The sequence below is a fragment of the Hypanus sabinus genome, chromosome 1, assembly GCF_030144855.1.
Source record: "Hypanus sabinus isolate sHypSab1 chromosome 1, sHypSab1.hap1, whole genome shotgun sequence".
In the NCBI taxonomy this organism is placed as follows: Eukaryota; Metazoa; Chordata; class Chondrichthyes; order Myliobatiformes; family Dasyatidae; genus Hypanus; species Hypanus sabinus.
This window is the reverse complement of record NC_082706.1, coordinates 104,472,794-104,488,737: the sequence shown is the minus strand read 5'-3', so window position 1 is coordinate 104,488,737 and position 15,944 is coordinate 104,472,794. Positions and strand designations below refer to the sequence as shown.

The window sequence follows — 15,944 nt, the reverse complement described above, 5'->3', positions numbered from 1 at the left end:
ATGCCTCCAAGTCAATAATCCGGAGTAGTTCTGAACAAAGGCTGAACCATTGGAGGAGCCCTTCAAAGTAGGACTTGACCTGTTCTCTGCAACGTGCACAAAGTGCTGGAGGAACTCGGCAGGCCAGGCAGCATCTCTGGAAAAGAGTACACAGTCGATGCTTTGGGCTGAGACCCTTCATCAGGCCCCCTCTTTTACTATCCAGCTATTCTCTCATTTACATATAAAGAATCCCATGATACATATGGGTCTCTTTGCTATTCTCAAATAATATCAGAGACCTAGATTATCAGGTCACCATGATATTGCTCTTTGTGGGAACTTGTTGTACACAACTTAGCCATTGTGTTTCCTGTATCAACCTAGACTAAAGAAAGACTTGACAGAATTTCAGGTGTTCTGGGAATCTTTGATTTCACACTAAAGAAATGAAAGTCTTTTTTTTAGTTTTGGGGTCCTGCATATAAGCAAAAGATCATTCACACTGAAAAACAGAATTATATTCAACAATCCCAGGGTAAAACTTACAAGGACATCTGGTTCTCTTTGCTATTTTCCAAATTGTCACGTTCCTGCAAATCCTTACCCTACAGTGCCAAATTCAAAGAGTTCATACCCACCAGCTTCTATCCCACTGCTATCAGACTCTTGTATGATAAGATGGACCCTTGGCTTCACAGTCCATCTGTTAATGATCTTGCTCTTTCAGTAGCATTTACATTTTGTTCTGTACTGTTCTGGTTTCACCTTATTCTGTCTCAATGTACTGTATAATGATTTGCTCTGTACAGTTAGTACACAAGACAAGGTTTCCTCTGTATCTTGGTATATGTGACAATAGGAAACCAAACCTACTTAGACACGTGCAAAAGACGGATCCGGAATGGAAACTGCATTCGGCAAGGTGTCATGTTGCCACAGCAATCCAACGGGAGAAGAGAACCTGATACCCTCAGCTGGAGTGATCCTACGTGTGACTTGAGACCCTCTCCAACTGCTCGAGTCTAAATTGTCCCAACAAAGGAGTTATGTAGGTAGGATCCTTCCACCACAACCATTTTAACTCAGGACAGAAAGTAAATGCCACACGGGCCAGCAATGTTCTCAGAATTTATTACTTACCATTCATTAAGCAAACAGTAATTTGACACAGATACCATTTTTTTAAACCAGCTGATGTTGTAAAGCAGAATCCATTTCTCCCCATCCTCATGGGCCTCAGTCTTAACAGCACTTACAAACCCTGGACAGGGTTGGCTTTAGCGGGCAGCAGTGTTACGCTGTCCCTGCAGCTCCAGGAAGCATTGCGGTAGCTCTTCAAATCAATTGGCCAAACTAGGTTTGCCCAGTGGCCTTGTTCACCCTTACAGCCTTTCTGGTAAATGTAATTTTCCTCGACAGATCTTTATTCTACGGCTGATCACACCCGCCCGGCGAGTTCCTGCGCACCTACCAAGCCGACAAACCTTCAGGAAGCTGCAGCTTGCTCCAACTTCTACAGGGGACTGCCCACTTGAAGAGATCTCTACTTTCAGTTGACAGGTCCCTACCCTTCCACGTTCAGACAAGAGCGAAAAGTTGCACTTTTCCTAGCTAAGGGCCACTCTGGGACGGACAGATTACAGTATTGATCAAGCACGACCACTGTAGCAGCCACAAGGAAGCTCCCGCAAACATTGTGACAGTGATCCGATCTCTTGATTCGGTGAAGTGGATTGAGGGATTGCTACCTGCCTGATATTGGTAAGAAATCATTCCCCCTTCACTATATTATACAACAAGACTTCATACCTCGACTGAGGGAGCAATGGGACCTCTGTTAACGTCCCTTCCAAAAGACAGCAGCTCTGACAGTGCAACACCACTGTCAGGACTACATTCAGATTTGTTTCTTGTCGTACACACTAGGATGCCACTGAATTTCTAGCTCAGGTGAAGCTGACAGATCAGTAGTACACATAGAAATAATAAACAGAACCGTTAAGATAGCAAGAGGCACACAACAGGGTGGTCTTGTTACAATCTTGCCAAGATTGTAGGGCAATCTAAAATAGTGCAAAACAAAATGCTGAGGTGGCAATGTGGAATAACCGAGAGAGGAGTAGGTCTGTCAAGAGGTGCTGCGGATTGAACAGCTTTCTGATCTCAAGGATAGAATGCTACCAGGCTGAGAAATACTCATCAATAGCTTGTTCATCTTATTTGAGCTGAATTGTGGCAGAATACTGACTCAATCATTATCACATGCAGTCCCTACTCTCAAATGTAAACTCCCAGCTAAGTTAATGCGTTCCACAGGATGCTTGTGTTTGTTATTCCAGCTGCTACAGGCGTTAAGAGAGCAGACCTAAAAACACCATGAAGCAAATATATTTGTTTATTACTTGTACATAAGATTTTGTGTTCCATTACAATTGACTTTCAGATCGGCGCTGGGAGATCACCAGGAAGCACTACGTCTGACAGGGGATTACATGAAGACCTGTATGGTGGATTTCAAGCAGGATTGGGACCAAAGGTTTCAAGGATATTTTCTAAAGGGCTTATAATCTGAAGTGAGTTTGCAAGTATATCGTTCAGCTAAAATCATGCTGTAATGACATCTTTCTAACTTATTTCAACTAAGGCATGTGTTTTCTTTAGAAATATTGATGTGCATTGGTGACTTCTGGGTATCCAGGCTTTTTGGGTCTAAGCATGCACATTTTCTAAGCTGGAGTTCAATAGGATACAATTCTGCAATGAGTGTCTATTGTGTCCATTGTAACTCCATTCTCTGGAAGACTGGAGTTGCTCCAGTATAAAGCTGCCATTGAAATAAATCAAAATTACTGAACAAATGGAACACACAAGCCCGAAAAACGCAAAGTGTTTTCCAAATTCCAGTGTATTACAGATTAATGAACAATATCTCATAGTATGCATCACATAACCTCTCAAATGATCACCAGCAGTGTTGTTACATTGTACAATTCAATCTGAAAAACTTTTAAGGAAACAACAGAAGTCTGCATCAAAACTTAAGAGGCCAATCACAAACCTGAGAGCAGTGGGTGTGCTCATAATGGGGGAGTCTTATTGGTGAGTTAACCAGTTGCCAACCTGTCTGAATCTCCTCCACACAGCCATAAAGAAAGGGAAAGTTCAGTATAAGCAGCAAACATTAAGGTAAAGTGATTAGACACTGTACAGTCAGAGATATTATTACCTAATACTTGTGTTGTTCAAATGTTACATGACACTTACTCAGCCTGTGCCTGAATGTTACCCAAGTCATGCTGTGTGCAGGCACCAGCTGCTGTGTGTGCTGAGTTGCGAATGGAATTGAATACTGTGCGGTCGTAAGTGAACATCCCCACTTTTGACTGTATGATAGAGGGGAAAGGTCATTGAAGTAGCTAAGAATAGTCGGGCCCAACTCATCGCCCTGAGTTTGCAAAACAACAAAAAAAAACTGCAGGATGTTGCTTTTCACACTGAAAAGCAGGAAATCCCCCCAAGGCAGTAGAATGGGCTCCGAGCCTTTCCCCACCTTCCCCCAGACTGATACCCAACTTACTCAGCACCGGTATGCAAGTGAGGCCCCACGTCCCATTCAATACATTCTCTGAACTACACTATGTGACTCCATAGCTACCACTCCCATAGTGTGTATAAGGTTTAATGGTTCAATTAAATATCAGAGAATGTGTTTAGTACACAACCTGAAATCCTTACTCTTCACAGACATCCATGAAACAAGAAAATCCCCAAAGAATGAATGACAGCAAACATTAGAACCCAAAGCCTCCCACCTCCCACGTTAAGTTGTTCACCCTATCTAATACTGCTAGACTGAGGCTTCCTACTCTAGTGTATGTAAGCGTAGTGTATCTTTAAGAACCGAGAGTACCATGTTCTCTGAGACTTGACGCCATGCTACATCAGGCTCCGGGTGTGGGGGGGGGGGGGGGTTTATTACCTCCAATAAGGGAGCCTTTGCTGATGGAGCAACTGCTATTTGCCTTTACAACACGAAGAAGCTCACAGAAGCTATGTCACAGTTAAGGTTCCTAATTAGTCATTCAGCATGCAGTCAGTCTCTTCAGCCACCAAGCCCACACAGGACACGAAGCACCATCTGCCCCTGTTGTTCTCGTTTCGTATGGCTTGCCTGCGGGGGGAGGGGGGGGGGACAGTCACCAGTCAGTCCGTTCAATAGCCAGGGTTGGATCAATCTTCGTCTGGGATCTTGTCCACAGCCATTCCAACATGGGTGGCTCTGATGAAGTCCCTGAAGCACACAAGCCTCCAAACAGTGTCAACATGCTGATCCATCAGCACTAAACCTATTTCAGTTTCACCACTTCCCACTAATTCCATTCAGATCCCAGTGCTCACCAAACCTCTCCCACAAATCATCCCAAGGTGCTTTGATGCTGTGGGGAGGGAGAGTGAAGCTAAGGTTCAGGAAGGAAATTGCAGAGATCAGGTACAGGCAACTGAGTGCACCAGATACATACAGGGAGGACCACAAGTACAGACTTGGTCAAAGACAAAGGGTGGTGGAGCTGGGAACAGTTATAGGGATAAGGGGAGTGGGGGTGTAGGGGCCAGAGGGGGTTACAGTGATAACAGCTGGAGGGGGTTACAGGGGTTGGTGAGGGCTGGAGATTGTTACAGTGACAGTGCTTGAAAAGTTCCAGGGATAGAATGTAAATCATGAAAGATAGACACAGGGACAGGCTATCTGACCCCTCTTGCCCGGTAGCCATTCAATAAGATGACTGTATTTTAGTGCCATCTTCCTACACTAACCTTCCAATCTTGATTCCCTTAATATCTAAAAACCTGTCTATACTTCTCTTGAATATACCTAGAACCATAGAACATTACAGCACAGAAACAGGCCTTTTGGCCCTTCTTGGCTGTGCCAAACCATATTTCTGCCTAGTCCCACAGACCTGCACCTAGACCATATCCCTCCATACACTCTCATCCATGTACCTGTCCAGGTTTTTCTTAAATGTTAAAAGTGAGCCCACATTTACCACTTCATCTGGCAGCTCATTCCACACTCCCACCACTCTTAGCGTGAAGAAGCCCCACCCCCAATGTTCCCTTTAAACTTCTCCCCCATGTACTTCTCCCCTAGCCTCATGGAAAAAGCCTGCTTGTGTTCACTCTATCTATACCCAGCATAATTTTATATATCTCTGTCAAATCTCCCCTCATTTTTCTACGCTCCAGGGAATAAAGTCCTAACCTATTCAACTTTTCTCTGTAACTCAGTTTCTCAAGTCCTGGCAACATCCTTGTAAACCTTCTTGACACTCTTTCAACCTTATTAATATCCCTTCTGTAACTTGGAGACCAAAACTGCACACAATACTCCAAATGCGGCCTCACCAATGCCTTATACAACCTCATCATAATGTTCCAACTCTTATACTCAATACTTTGATTTATAAAGGCCAATGTACCAAAAGCTCTCTTTACTACCCTATCTAACTGTGACACCACTTTTAGGGAATTTTATATCTGTATTCCCAGATCCCTCTGTTCTACTGCACCCCTCAGTGCCCTACTATTTACCTTGTATGTTCTACCTTGGTTTGTCCTTCCAAAGTGCAATACCTCACAATTGTCTGCATTAAACTCCATCTGCCATTCTTCAGCCCATTTTTCCAGCTGATCCAAATCCCTCTGCAAGCTTTGAAAACCTTCCTCACTGTCCACTACACCTCCAATCTTTTATCATCAGCAAATTTGCTGATCCAATTTACCATATTATCATCCAGATCATTGATATAGATGACAAATAACAATGAACCCAGCACTGATCCCTGTGGCACACCACCAGTCACAGGCCTCCACTCAGAGAAGCAATCCTCCAATACCACTGTCTGGCTTTGCTCATTGAGCCAATGTCTAATCCAATGCACTACCTCACCATGTATACCTGGTGACTGAATCTTCGTAACTAACCTCCCATGCAGAACCTTGTCAAAGGCTTTACTGAAGTCCATGTAGACAACATCCACTGCCTTCCCTTCATCCACTTTCCTGGTAACCTCCTCAAAAAACTCTAATAGATTTGTTAAACATGACCTACCACGCACAAAGCCGTGTTGACTCTCCCTAATAAGTCCCTGTCTATCCAAATACTTGGAGGTCCTATCTCTTAGTACTCTTTCCAATAATTTACCTACTACTGACGTCAAATTTACCAGCCTATAATTTCCCAGATTACTTTTAGAGCCCTTTTTAAACAACGGAACAACATGAGCTATCCTCTAATCCTCTGGCACCTCACCCATAGATACTGACATTTTAAATATATCTGCCAGGGCCCGTGCAATTTCAACACTAGTCTCCTTCAAGGTCCGAGGGAATACCCTGTCAGGTCCTGGGTATTTATCTACTCTGATTTGCCTCAAGATAGCAAGCACCTTCTCCTCTTCAATCCATATAGATTCCATGACCTCACTACTTGTTTGCCTTATTTCCATAGACTCCATGCCAGTTTTCTTAGTAAATACAGATGCAAAAAACCCATTTAAGATCTCCCCCATTTCTTTTGGTTCCATACATAGCCAACCACTCTGATCTTCAAGAGGACCAATTTTATCCCTTACTATCCTTTTGCTCTTAATATACCTATAGAAGTTCTTTGGATTATCCTTTACCTTGACTGCCAAAGCAACCTCATGTCTTCTTTTAGCCCTCCTGATTTCTTTCTTAAGTATTTTTTGCACTTTTTATACTCCTCAAGCACCTTATTTGCTCCCTGTTTCCTATACATCTTCTTTATCAGAGTTCCAATATCCCTTGAGAACCAAGGTTCCTTATTCTTATTCATTTTGCCTTTAATCCTGACAGGAACATACAAACTCTGCACTCTCAAAATTTCTCCTTTGAAGACCTCCCACTTACCAATCACATCCTTGCCAGATAACAACCTGTCCCAATCCATGCTTTTTAGATCCTTTCTCATTTCTTCAAATTTGGCTCTTCTCCAGTTTAGAACCTCAACCCGAGGACCAGATCTATCTTTATCCATGATCAAGTTGAAATTAATGGTGTTATGTTCATTGGAACCAAAGTGTTCCCCTACACACAATTCTGTCACCTGTCCTAACTCATTTCCTAATAGGAGATCTAATATTGCACCCTCTCTAGTCGATACCTCTATATATTGATTTAGAAAACTTTCCTGAACACATTTTGCAAACTCTGACCAGTCTAGACCTTTAACAGTATGGCAGTCCCAATCAATATGAGGAAAATTAAAAACCCCTACTATCACAACTTTATGTTTCCTGCAGTTGTCTGCTATCTCTCTGTAGATTTGCTCCTCCAATTCTTGGGTGGTCTATAATACAACCCCATTAATGTGGTGATACCTTTTTCCGGTTTCTCAGCTCCACCCATATGGCCTCGGTAGACAAGCCCTCTAATCTGTCCTGCATGAGCATTGCTGTAACATTTTCCTGATTAGCAATGCCACCACCCCCCCACCCATCATCCCTCTGCCTCTATCACATCTGAAACATCAGAACCCTGGAACATTGAGCTGCCAGTCCTGCCCCTCCTGTAGCCAAGTTTCACTAATGGCTACAATGTCATAATTCCACGTGTCAATCCATGCCCTCAGCTTGTCTGCCTTTCCCCACAATACTCCTCACATTGAAATAGACACACCTCAGAAGACTATTACCACCACACACAACCCTCCTATTTGTGACTTTGCATGAACTTTTAACATCATTTATTTTTACCTCCACTCCACTATCTGCTCTGGCACTTTGGTTCCCATCCCCCTGCAAATCTAGAAATCTAGTTTAAACCGCACCCCCCGCCCCCCAACAGCACTAACAAACCTCCCTGCGAGGATATTGGTCCCCCTGTAGTTCAGGTGTCACCTGTCTCTCTTGTACAGGTCCCACCTGCCCCAGAAGAGGTCCCAATGATCCTGAAATCTGTAACATTGCCCCCTACACCAGTTCCTCAGCCATGTGTTCATCCTCCAGAGCATCCTTTTGTTACTCTCACTGGCACATGGCACAGGTTGCAAACCTGAGATTACCACCCTCGAGGTCCTGCTTTTTAATCAAGTTCTCTACACTCACTCTTCAGGACCTCCTCACTCTTTCTTCCTAAGTCATTGGTACCGATGTGTACCGTGACATCTGGCTGCTCACCCTCCCATTTCAGAATGCTGTGCATGCAATCAGAGACATCCCTGACAAGGCAACAAACCATCCGTGAGTCTCTGTCGCAACCACAGAACCTCCTGTCTATATCTCTATCGAGTCCCCTATCGCTACCACTCTCCTCTTCTTCCACCCTCCCTTCTGCACAGCAGAACCAGACTCAGTGCCAGAGATCCAGCTGCCGCAGCTTGTCCCAGGTAAGTCATCCCCCCAACAGTATCCAAATCGGTATACTTATTGTTGAGGGGAATTGCCACAGGGGAACCCTGCTCGGCCTTCCCTTTCCCCTTCCCTCACCTGACGGTAACCCAATTACATGTGCCCTGCTCCTTTGGCATAACTACCTCCCTGAAATTACTATCCTCATTCGCCCAAATGATCCGGAGGTCATCCAGCTCCTGCTCCAGTTCCCTAACGCGGTTTGTTAGGAGCTGCAGCTGGATGCGCTTCTTGCAGGTGTCATTGTCAGGGAGACCGGAGGTCTCCCTGACTTCCCAGATCCTGCAAGAGGAGCATTCCAACATCCTGCCTGGCATTTTCTCTACTCTAAACAAACAAAACTTAACGGAACCTACCCTCGCCTCTGCCTGTTCAATGACGAAGCCTTCACAGCCTTCCAGGGTGAAGGATTCTGAAGATGTACCAACTGGATGAAGACCCCTCATCTCTGTCCTGAATGACCAAGGAGAATGAACCAGACAGGGGAAACATCACATCCACTTCTCCCCTCTCAAGTCCTTTGAGAATTTATAATGTTTCTAACAGATCATCTCTGAACCTACTAAGCTCTTGAAAATGCATACCTAGATGTCTTGTTGTACGACATCCCAGAATGGCATCTGGGATCCTTCATTCCAGGGTCACTCCGGTGAATTTTTGCTACATTCCCTCATTCACAAAAAAATAAATATCTTTGCTTCGATACAGAGACTAAACTTCTACACAAATATCAGATGGATTTTCACCTGGTATCATATAAGACATTTTTATCCTTTTACACAAATCAGTCAAGGTCAGCATTATATTTGCCTTGCTAATTGCTTTGTTGTATCTGCATGGGTTAAATTCCAGTGTTTTGTGCACAAGGATACCCTGAATATCAATACCTTTCAGACTCTCACCATTTAGAATATGCTCTGAATTCATTCTTTCTCTACAAAACGGAACAAAAATAGAAAAAAAAATAGACTATTTCACCTCACATTTTTCTGTACTCCATTTTGTCTGCCTTGTCCTCACCCACTCACTTTGCCCATCTCTGTCTACCTCGGTCCTCTCCGCCATATCCTCATTGCCCCCGAATGCCACCCAGTTTTGTATCACTTTTGTAGCTTCGATACATTTCACGTTGATTCTCTCTTGCAAAATCACTGCTGATGTGAACAGCAGGGTTCCCAGAACCGACCTCTGAAAACTCCATTAGCCACTGCCACCCTTCCCAACAATGTCAAAATGCCATCTACTTCTTCTCTCTACCTCCTGTCAAACAACCAAGCTGTTACACACCCCATGTGCTCCCATCCTTGTTCAATAACCTGTTGTTAAATGGCCTTGTGAAAGTCCAAATCTGCTGGTGAGAAATGGTATTGTTTTCATAGATCCACACCCACTCTGGTCAATTTTATTATTTTTCACACTCTGTCACACTGCCTTTTTAATGGGGTCCAGCAGTTTCCTTTACCTGTTCTATACTTCTCTGTTTCACTTTTGCTTCTTTCTTTAATCATTTTCTATTTTCCAGCCTGTTGGAATCATTCTGGATCTTTGGAAGATGATATCTGGTCCATTCTCTCACTCTGTCACCACCTTCTTTAAACCCTGGGATGCAAGACCTGGGAAACTTCTGTCTTTCAGTTAATTTAGCCTCTCCAGTTTTCTTCAACTAAGATTAATCACCTTTTTTCCCCCACTCTCATCCTGGTGCTCACTGTTTCAGTAAGGTTTGTCTGAGTCTTCAGTGAAGATCAACACCAAATATTTGTTTAATTTCCTTGCTGCCTACTCATTCTCCATTATAACTACCCGTCTCAGTCTATACAGGAACCATATTAACTTTTGATCATATTTCTCTTTTTGCAGATCCATGGAAAGTTTATTATTGTGTTTCTCAATAATTAATTCTCATTTCCTGCTTTACCTTTCTTTATCCAAGTCTCAGTCCCCCTTACCTGGCATCTGAAAATTTCTAAGCTCCTTTTTGGCTGACATTACGGACTTTGATCTAAGGCGTTCTATAACTCTTGTTTGTCACAGCAGGACAATTGTTTCTACCGGCTTTCATTCTCTGAAGAGTAAACTATATACTAATTCTATGACTGTTTCCTCTTGCTTATTTATGGTCATATTTATTAATGTAGTTTCCCAAATTACGCCTTCCCAATTATTTTGATCAGATTTAGGACACTAGTTTCAGATTGAACTAAATTACTTCCTTTTTTTTGCAGAATTCTATCATTCTAAAAGCCAATGAATATAAGTAGTACAACACTAGATATAAAGCAGACTGTTCCCCTTCGCTCCCTCAACATCCTGATCTGTGAAACCACTTGGTATAAGATCATGATTTTATTTCCCAAACCATCACTGCTAATTTACTTTGCCAAATGTATATGCACCGTATATTAAAGTCTCACTAGGAAATGGTATTAGTCCCACTACATTTGCTTCTCATTTCCTTATTTGTACCATGCCCTGCATTAACACAAGGTTCGGGGAAGGAGTGTGGGTTTGCAGAGTTAGGAACAAGTGTAAGGGCTGGAGCACTTGAGGAATAGGAAGGGTTACAAAGGCTGGAGGAGTTCTCACATTGTGAGAACAATAGAAGAGTTTACATAGGTGCTAAGGAATTAGTAGCTGGAAGACATCTCTGGTGGAGTAGTGTTTCATTTAGGGAGAAGGGTAAGGGCATGGGGGGGCATAAAGAGATAGGGAGGAGTGGTTACAGAAATACCAAAGTATATGGAGGTAGTCATGGAGATCAGAAGTGGTGTAAGGGCTGGACAAGTTTATAGGAGTAAGATTGTGTACGGCTGGAGGGGGGCATAGGGATAGAGAGGGGTATAGTGGCGAGAGGGATTTACAGACATAGGAAGGGGTGAAGGGATTGGAGCGGGTTACAGAGTGAACAATGTGCTTAGGGCTGGAAGGAGTTGCAGAGATAGGGAGGAGTGTAGGGGCTAGAGATAATTACATGGATAGAGAGGGGTACAGAGACTGATGGAGGTTTAACAAAGATGGGGTTTGTAATGGAGTGGGTTTACAGAGACTGGGAGGGATTGTGATGGTTACTGAGTTAGGGGTCTGACAGTGTTACTGCGATAAGAAGGGTTAAAAGGGAACAGAAATAGAGAGGGATGTGGAAGTCAGAAACAGAGAGGGACGTAGAGGTCAGAAACAAGGAGAGCTGTAGGGATTGAGGTGGTTACAGAGATAGGGAGGGTTGCAGGAGCGGGGGTCGTTATAACTCAGTGCTATAGAACTAACTTAAGTGCTTGATTGCCAGATGCTCTCACTTAACCGAAGAACTAAGGCTATATAAAACACATTTTAAAAATAATAATATTCTGATTCTCAGAACTTCAGAAACCCTTGGTCAGACGACAGAGAGGAAGCTTCCTGGCCACTTGGGGGCAGTTGAGAGTCAGCCTCCCGATGTCTGATTGGACTCACAAACAAGCCGTGCTCCTCTCGACGAGTCAACCGCTACAGCTTGCCTGACACGGAATATCCACTCACAAGCTACTTACGCAAAGTTATCCTCGTGTCTATTAGTCTGAGAAAATTACAAGCACTCTATAAAATAATGTTCAACATACAACACCACACTCTGATCCGGTAGTAAAACACTTCCACGGTGCAGGATCTTGTACCGTACTTAAAGCATCTTTCGTATCCCAAAGCCAAACATCACTCAACAGGTACAGCCACGTTGGAAATCAGACTGCTAAATTCTGAACAGCAAGATCCCACAGAGAGCAATGTAATAGTGGCCAGATAGTGTGACATCTATTCAGCAATAAACTCTGGGGGTGAGAGCTGCCTGCTGTCTGTCAACTAAGTGTAGTGGGAACAATGACACAAATAGGAGCGGGGAGACAAGACCACAGCGAACGTCTCACGTGAATGACAGACCACTCGTAAAACAGCACATTGTGCAACTGTCCCTCAGTAGTCCCCTTCCCGAGGAGTGACTCCCCCTCATCACTGCCCCTCCCACAGTACAGCACCGTCTCTACGCCCCCCCCCCAACAGTGTGGCACTCTCTCAGTAACGCAACTCTCAGTGTGACTCTCCCTCATTACAGCACCTCCCACAAAGTGACACTCCATCATGACCACCCTTCTCAGTGTGGCACTCTCTCAGTATCATCAGCGTGGTTAGGTTAGGCCCTAGCTCCGGGTGAGAGAGGTGGCAAGATCTGTGTTTCAGAGCCTATGACTGTTCACAGTAGAAACAGGCAGTCCTGCTGGGAATTGATCCTCAGAATTCCCGCCTCGACTGGGGAGGGTCGGGATTCATTTCTTCCCTGTGGTCCTGATGGGATTCCTACACATCGGGCTCGTCTCTGTGTTTTGTTGGGACAGCTCAGCCCCACCTACACCTACACTCACTGGGGAAATGAAACATCTCGGCAAGTTGTGTGGGCTGGGAGGTGGGACAATGGGAAGAGGAGAGGGAGGATGGGGGAGCGACTGGAGAAAGCTGAATGAGGGGCAGGGTTCAAGGAGAGAATTGGGAAAGGAAGGGGAAATAGTAGAGGGAGAGGATTTAGAGAGGGAATTGGAGAAAGGAGTATAAATTGGAAATAGGGTTTAGAGAGAAGAGTGATAGTGGACCAGTGAGGAAATGGGGAGACAGGATTGGGAGGGGAGAGGGGATGGGAGAGAGTTATGCGTAGGTAGGGAGGTAGAGAGGGAATGGGAGGGGAGAGGAGTTGGGGAGGGTTTAGGAGATGGAGATGGATTGGGGGAGTGAGCAGAAGAGGGGAAGGGAAAAGTAATTGGGTGGGGAGAGAGAGAGATTGGAGTGGGAGGGGGAGAAGGAGTGGGAGGGGGAGAAGAAGTGGAGAGGGGAGAGAAGTTGGGGAGTGTTTGGGAGAGGAGAGGAACTGCGGTGAAAGGATTTTTGGGAAGGGAAAGGGATTTAGTAGGGGGGATTGGACAGTGAGAGGGGACTGGGTAGTGAGAAGTTTGGAGAGGGGAGAGGGGTTTGAGGAAAGGGAAGGAAGGGGATGAGATAGCGGAGAGCAATTGGGGAAGGGGAAGCGGAGGGAGTTGAGGACGGTTGTGGGGAGGTTGCAAGATCGGAGACAGTCCGGGCTGGGGAGAGATATCTGCCTCTCGCCTCTCACTCACCGCCGTGCCCGGGATAGGAACCGCAGCGGCTGCGGAGAGGGTGGGGTACGATGGGACGTCTACCTCCTTTCTGTTGGACAGGGGACCGGTTGGTGAGCCGAGACAACAGCAGGGACAGGGGAACCCCTCAGCGCGCAGACACATAGCGCTGCGCCCCAGGATCAACTCTCCGCGTAAAACTGCAGCGCGTCCGGTGGAACTTTGTGGACTGGGTCGGGGGTCCCGTTGCCGACACTGACCTCTCCTGCTCCGCTTGCCCCGCTGCTTCAGGCCGTACCCATAATCCATGCAGTTCACAAGAAGCAGGGCCAGAGAAAAGAGTCGAAAATGCATCTGTGCTCCGGGGCCGTGCCTGCGGTGGGATCGGACCGTGCCGCCGGACCTCTCGCTCACTCTGCGCTCCGCTCCCCCGCACCAGCGGGGTCCGGATTATTCTGACAACGACTGGGGGGGTGTCCTGGGCTCCGGCCGCTCTCCCTGCAGCCCCCACCCCCCTTTGTAGACACACCGAATAATCTGGTCTCAGGCACCTTCCAGCCGCGACATCCTGGATGGGGCGAGCCGGCGCCCAGACAACTGATCACACCGAGCCGCTCCCAGAGCACTCAACCCCCGCCTTAAATCCTGCCCGGTCTCCACGGGGTCGGGGGCACCAAGGCTTCGTGCGATCTCGGGAGGAGTTTGAACAGTCAGCCCGGGATCCGGACCAGAGCGGCGAGGATCAGTGCAACATCGGCGCATGGAGATGTGGATGGTACCTCTGGACAGCGTCTGTCCCGGCCCTGCCTCTTGTAGCGGCTCCTCGGATGACGCTGGGAGCTGTGGTACTTGCTGATCAGGGTGGGGGGAGAGAGAGGCAACCACGGCTGTTCAATGCAAGGTGCAAAAAGGTTTGAGGACTAACAGGGGGTGCTGTGCTCCCGTCTCACATCAGCTCGCTCCACACAGTCTTACACTGGTCCGCAGGCTCCGACCGCCCCACATCCCACGCCCGCTCCTCGCCAACACGCGACAATAACGCCACCGGGTGCAGATGCAATTAAGTCACTCGGGCCCAAAGCTGAGTGCATTAATTTTGATTAATTGCGTTCAAGGTTGGAACTGGGGACAGAAATAAGTTAGAATTGCGAGAATCACCAATGTGGGGCTTCAAATGGTAAACCCGCTACACGCCCTCAACAACTCTGGAAACTTCGCACGATCCAGGATAAAGCAGCGACCCACACCCTGAACACTCCCTCCCCCCCCCCCCACTGGTACACTGTGGCTGTGGTGTGCCCCCTCTACCTCACTCCACGCCCCGTCCACCCCACCCCACCCCCTGAACACTCCCTCCCCCACCACTGGTACACTGTGGCTGCAGTGTGCCCCCTCTACCTCACTCCACGCCCTGTCCACCCCACCCCCTGAACACTCCCCCCCACCACTGGTACACTGTGGCTGCAGTGTGCCCCCTCTACCTCACTCCACGCCCTGTCCACCCCACCCCACCCCACCCCCTGAACACTCCCCCCCACCACTGGTACACTGTGGCTGCAGTGTGCCCCCTCTACCTCACTCCACGCCCTGTCCACCCCACCCCACCCCACCCCCTGAACACTCCCCCCCACCACTGGTACACTGAGGCTGCAGTGTGCCCCCTCTACCTCACTCCACGCCCTGTCCACCCCAACCCCTGAACACTCCCCCCCCCACCACTGGTACACTGAGGCTGCAGTGTGCCCCCTCTACCTCACTTCACGCCCCGTCCACCCCACCCCCTGAACACTCCCCCCCACCACTGGTACACTGAGGCTGCAGTGTGCCCCCTCTACCTCACTCCACGCCCCGTCCACCCCACCCCACCCCCTGAACACTCCCCCCCACCACTGGTACACTGTGGCTGCAGTGTGCCCCCTCTACCTCACTCCACGCCCTGTCCACCCCACCCCACCCCCTGAACACTCCCCCCCCCACCACTGGTACACTGAGGCTGCAGTGTGCCCCCTCTACCTCACTCCATGCCCTGTCCACCCCACCCCACCCCCTGAACACTCCCCCCCCCACCACTGGTACACTGAGGCTGCAGTGTGCCCCCTCTACCTCACTCCATGCCCTGTCCACCCCACCCCACCCCACCCCCTGAACACTCCCCCCCACCACTGGTACACTGTGGCTGCAGTGTGCCCCCTCTACCTCACTCCATGCCCTGTCCACCCCACCCCACCCCCTGAACACTCCCCCCCACCACTGGTACACTGTGGCTGCAGTGTGCCCCCTCTACCTCACTCCATGCCCTGTCCACCCCACCCCACCCCCTGAACACTCCCCCCCCCCACCACTGGTACACTGTGGCTGCAGTGTGCCCCCTCTACCTCACTCCACGCCCCGTCCACCCCTCCCCACCCCCTGAACA

At 47.5% G+C, this 15,944-nt stretch overlaps 1 protein-coding gene across 1 annotated transcript in view; it reads right to left on the bottom strand.

The window, feature by feature from the left end:
* The window catches only part of rspo2 (R-spondin 2), an 88,374-nt gene extending 73,951 nt beyond the window's left edge, over window positions 1-14,423 (bottom strand). The window contains exon 1 of the mRNA XM_059994468.1: window positions 13,789-14,423. Within this exon, the coding sequence (XP_059850451.1) occupies window positions 13,789-13,882 (94 nt within the window). The 5' untranslated portion in view covers window positions 13,883-14,423. The remainder of the gene's footprint in view (window positions 1-13,788) is intronic.
* Window positions 14,424-15,944: the final 1,521 nt, after the last annotated feature.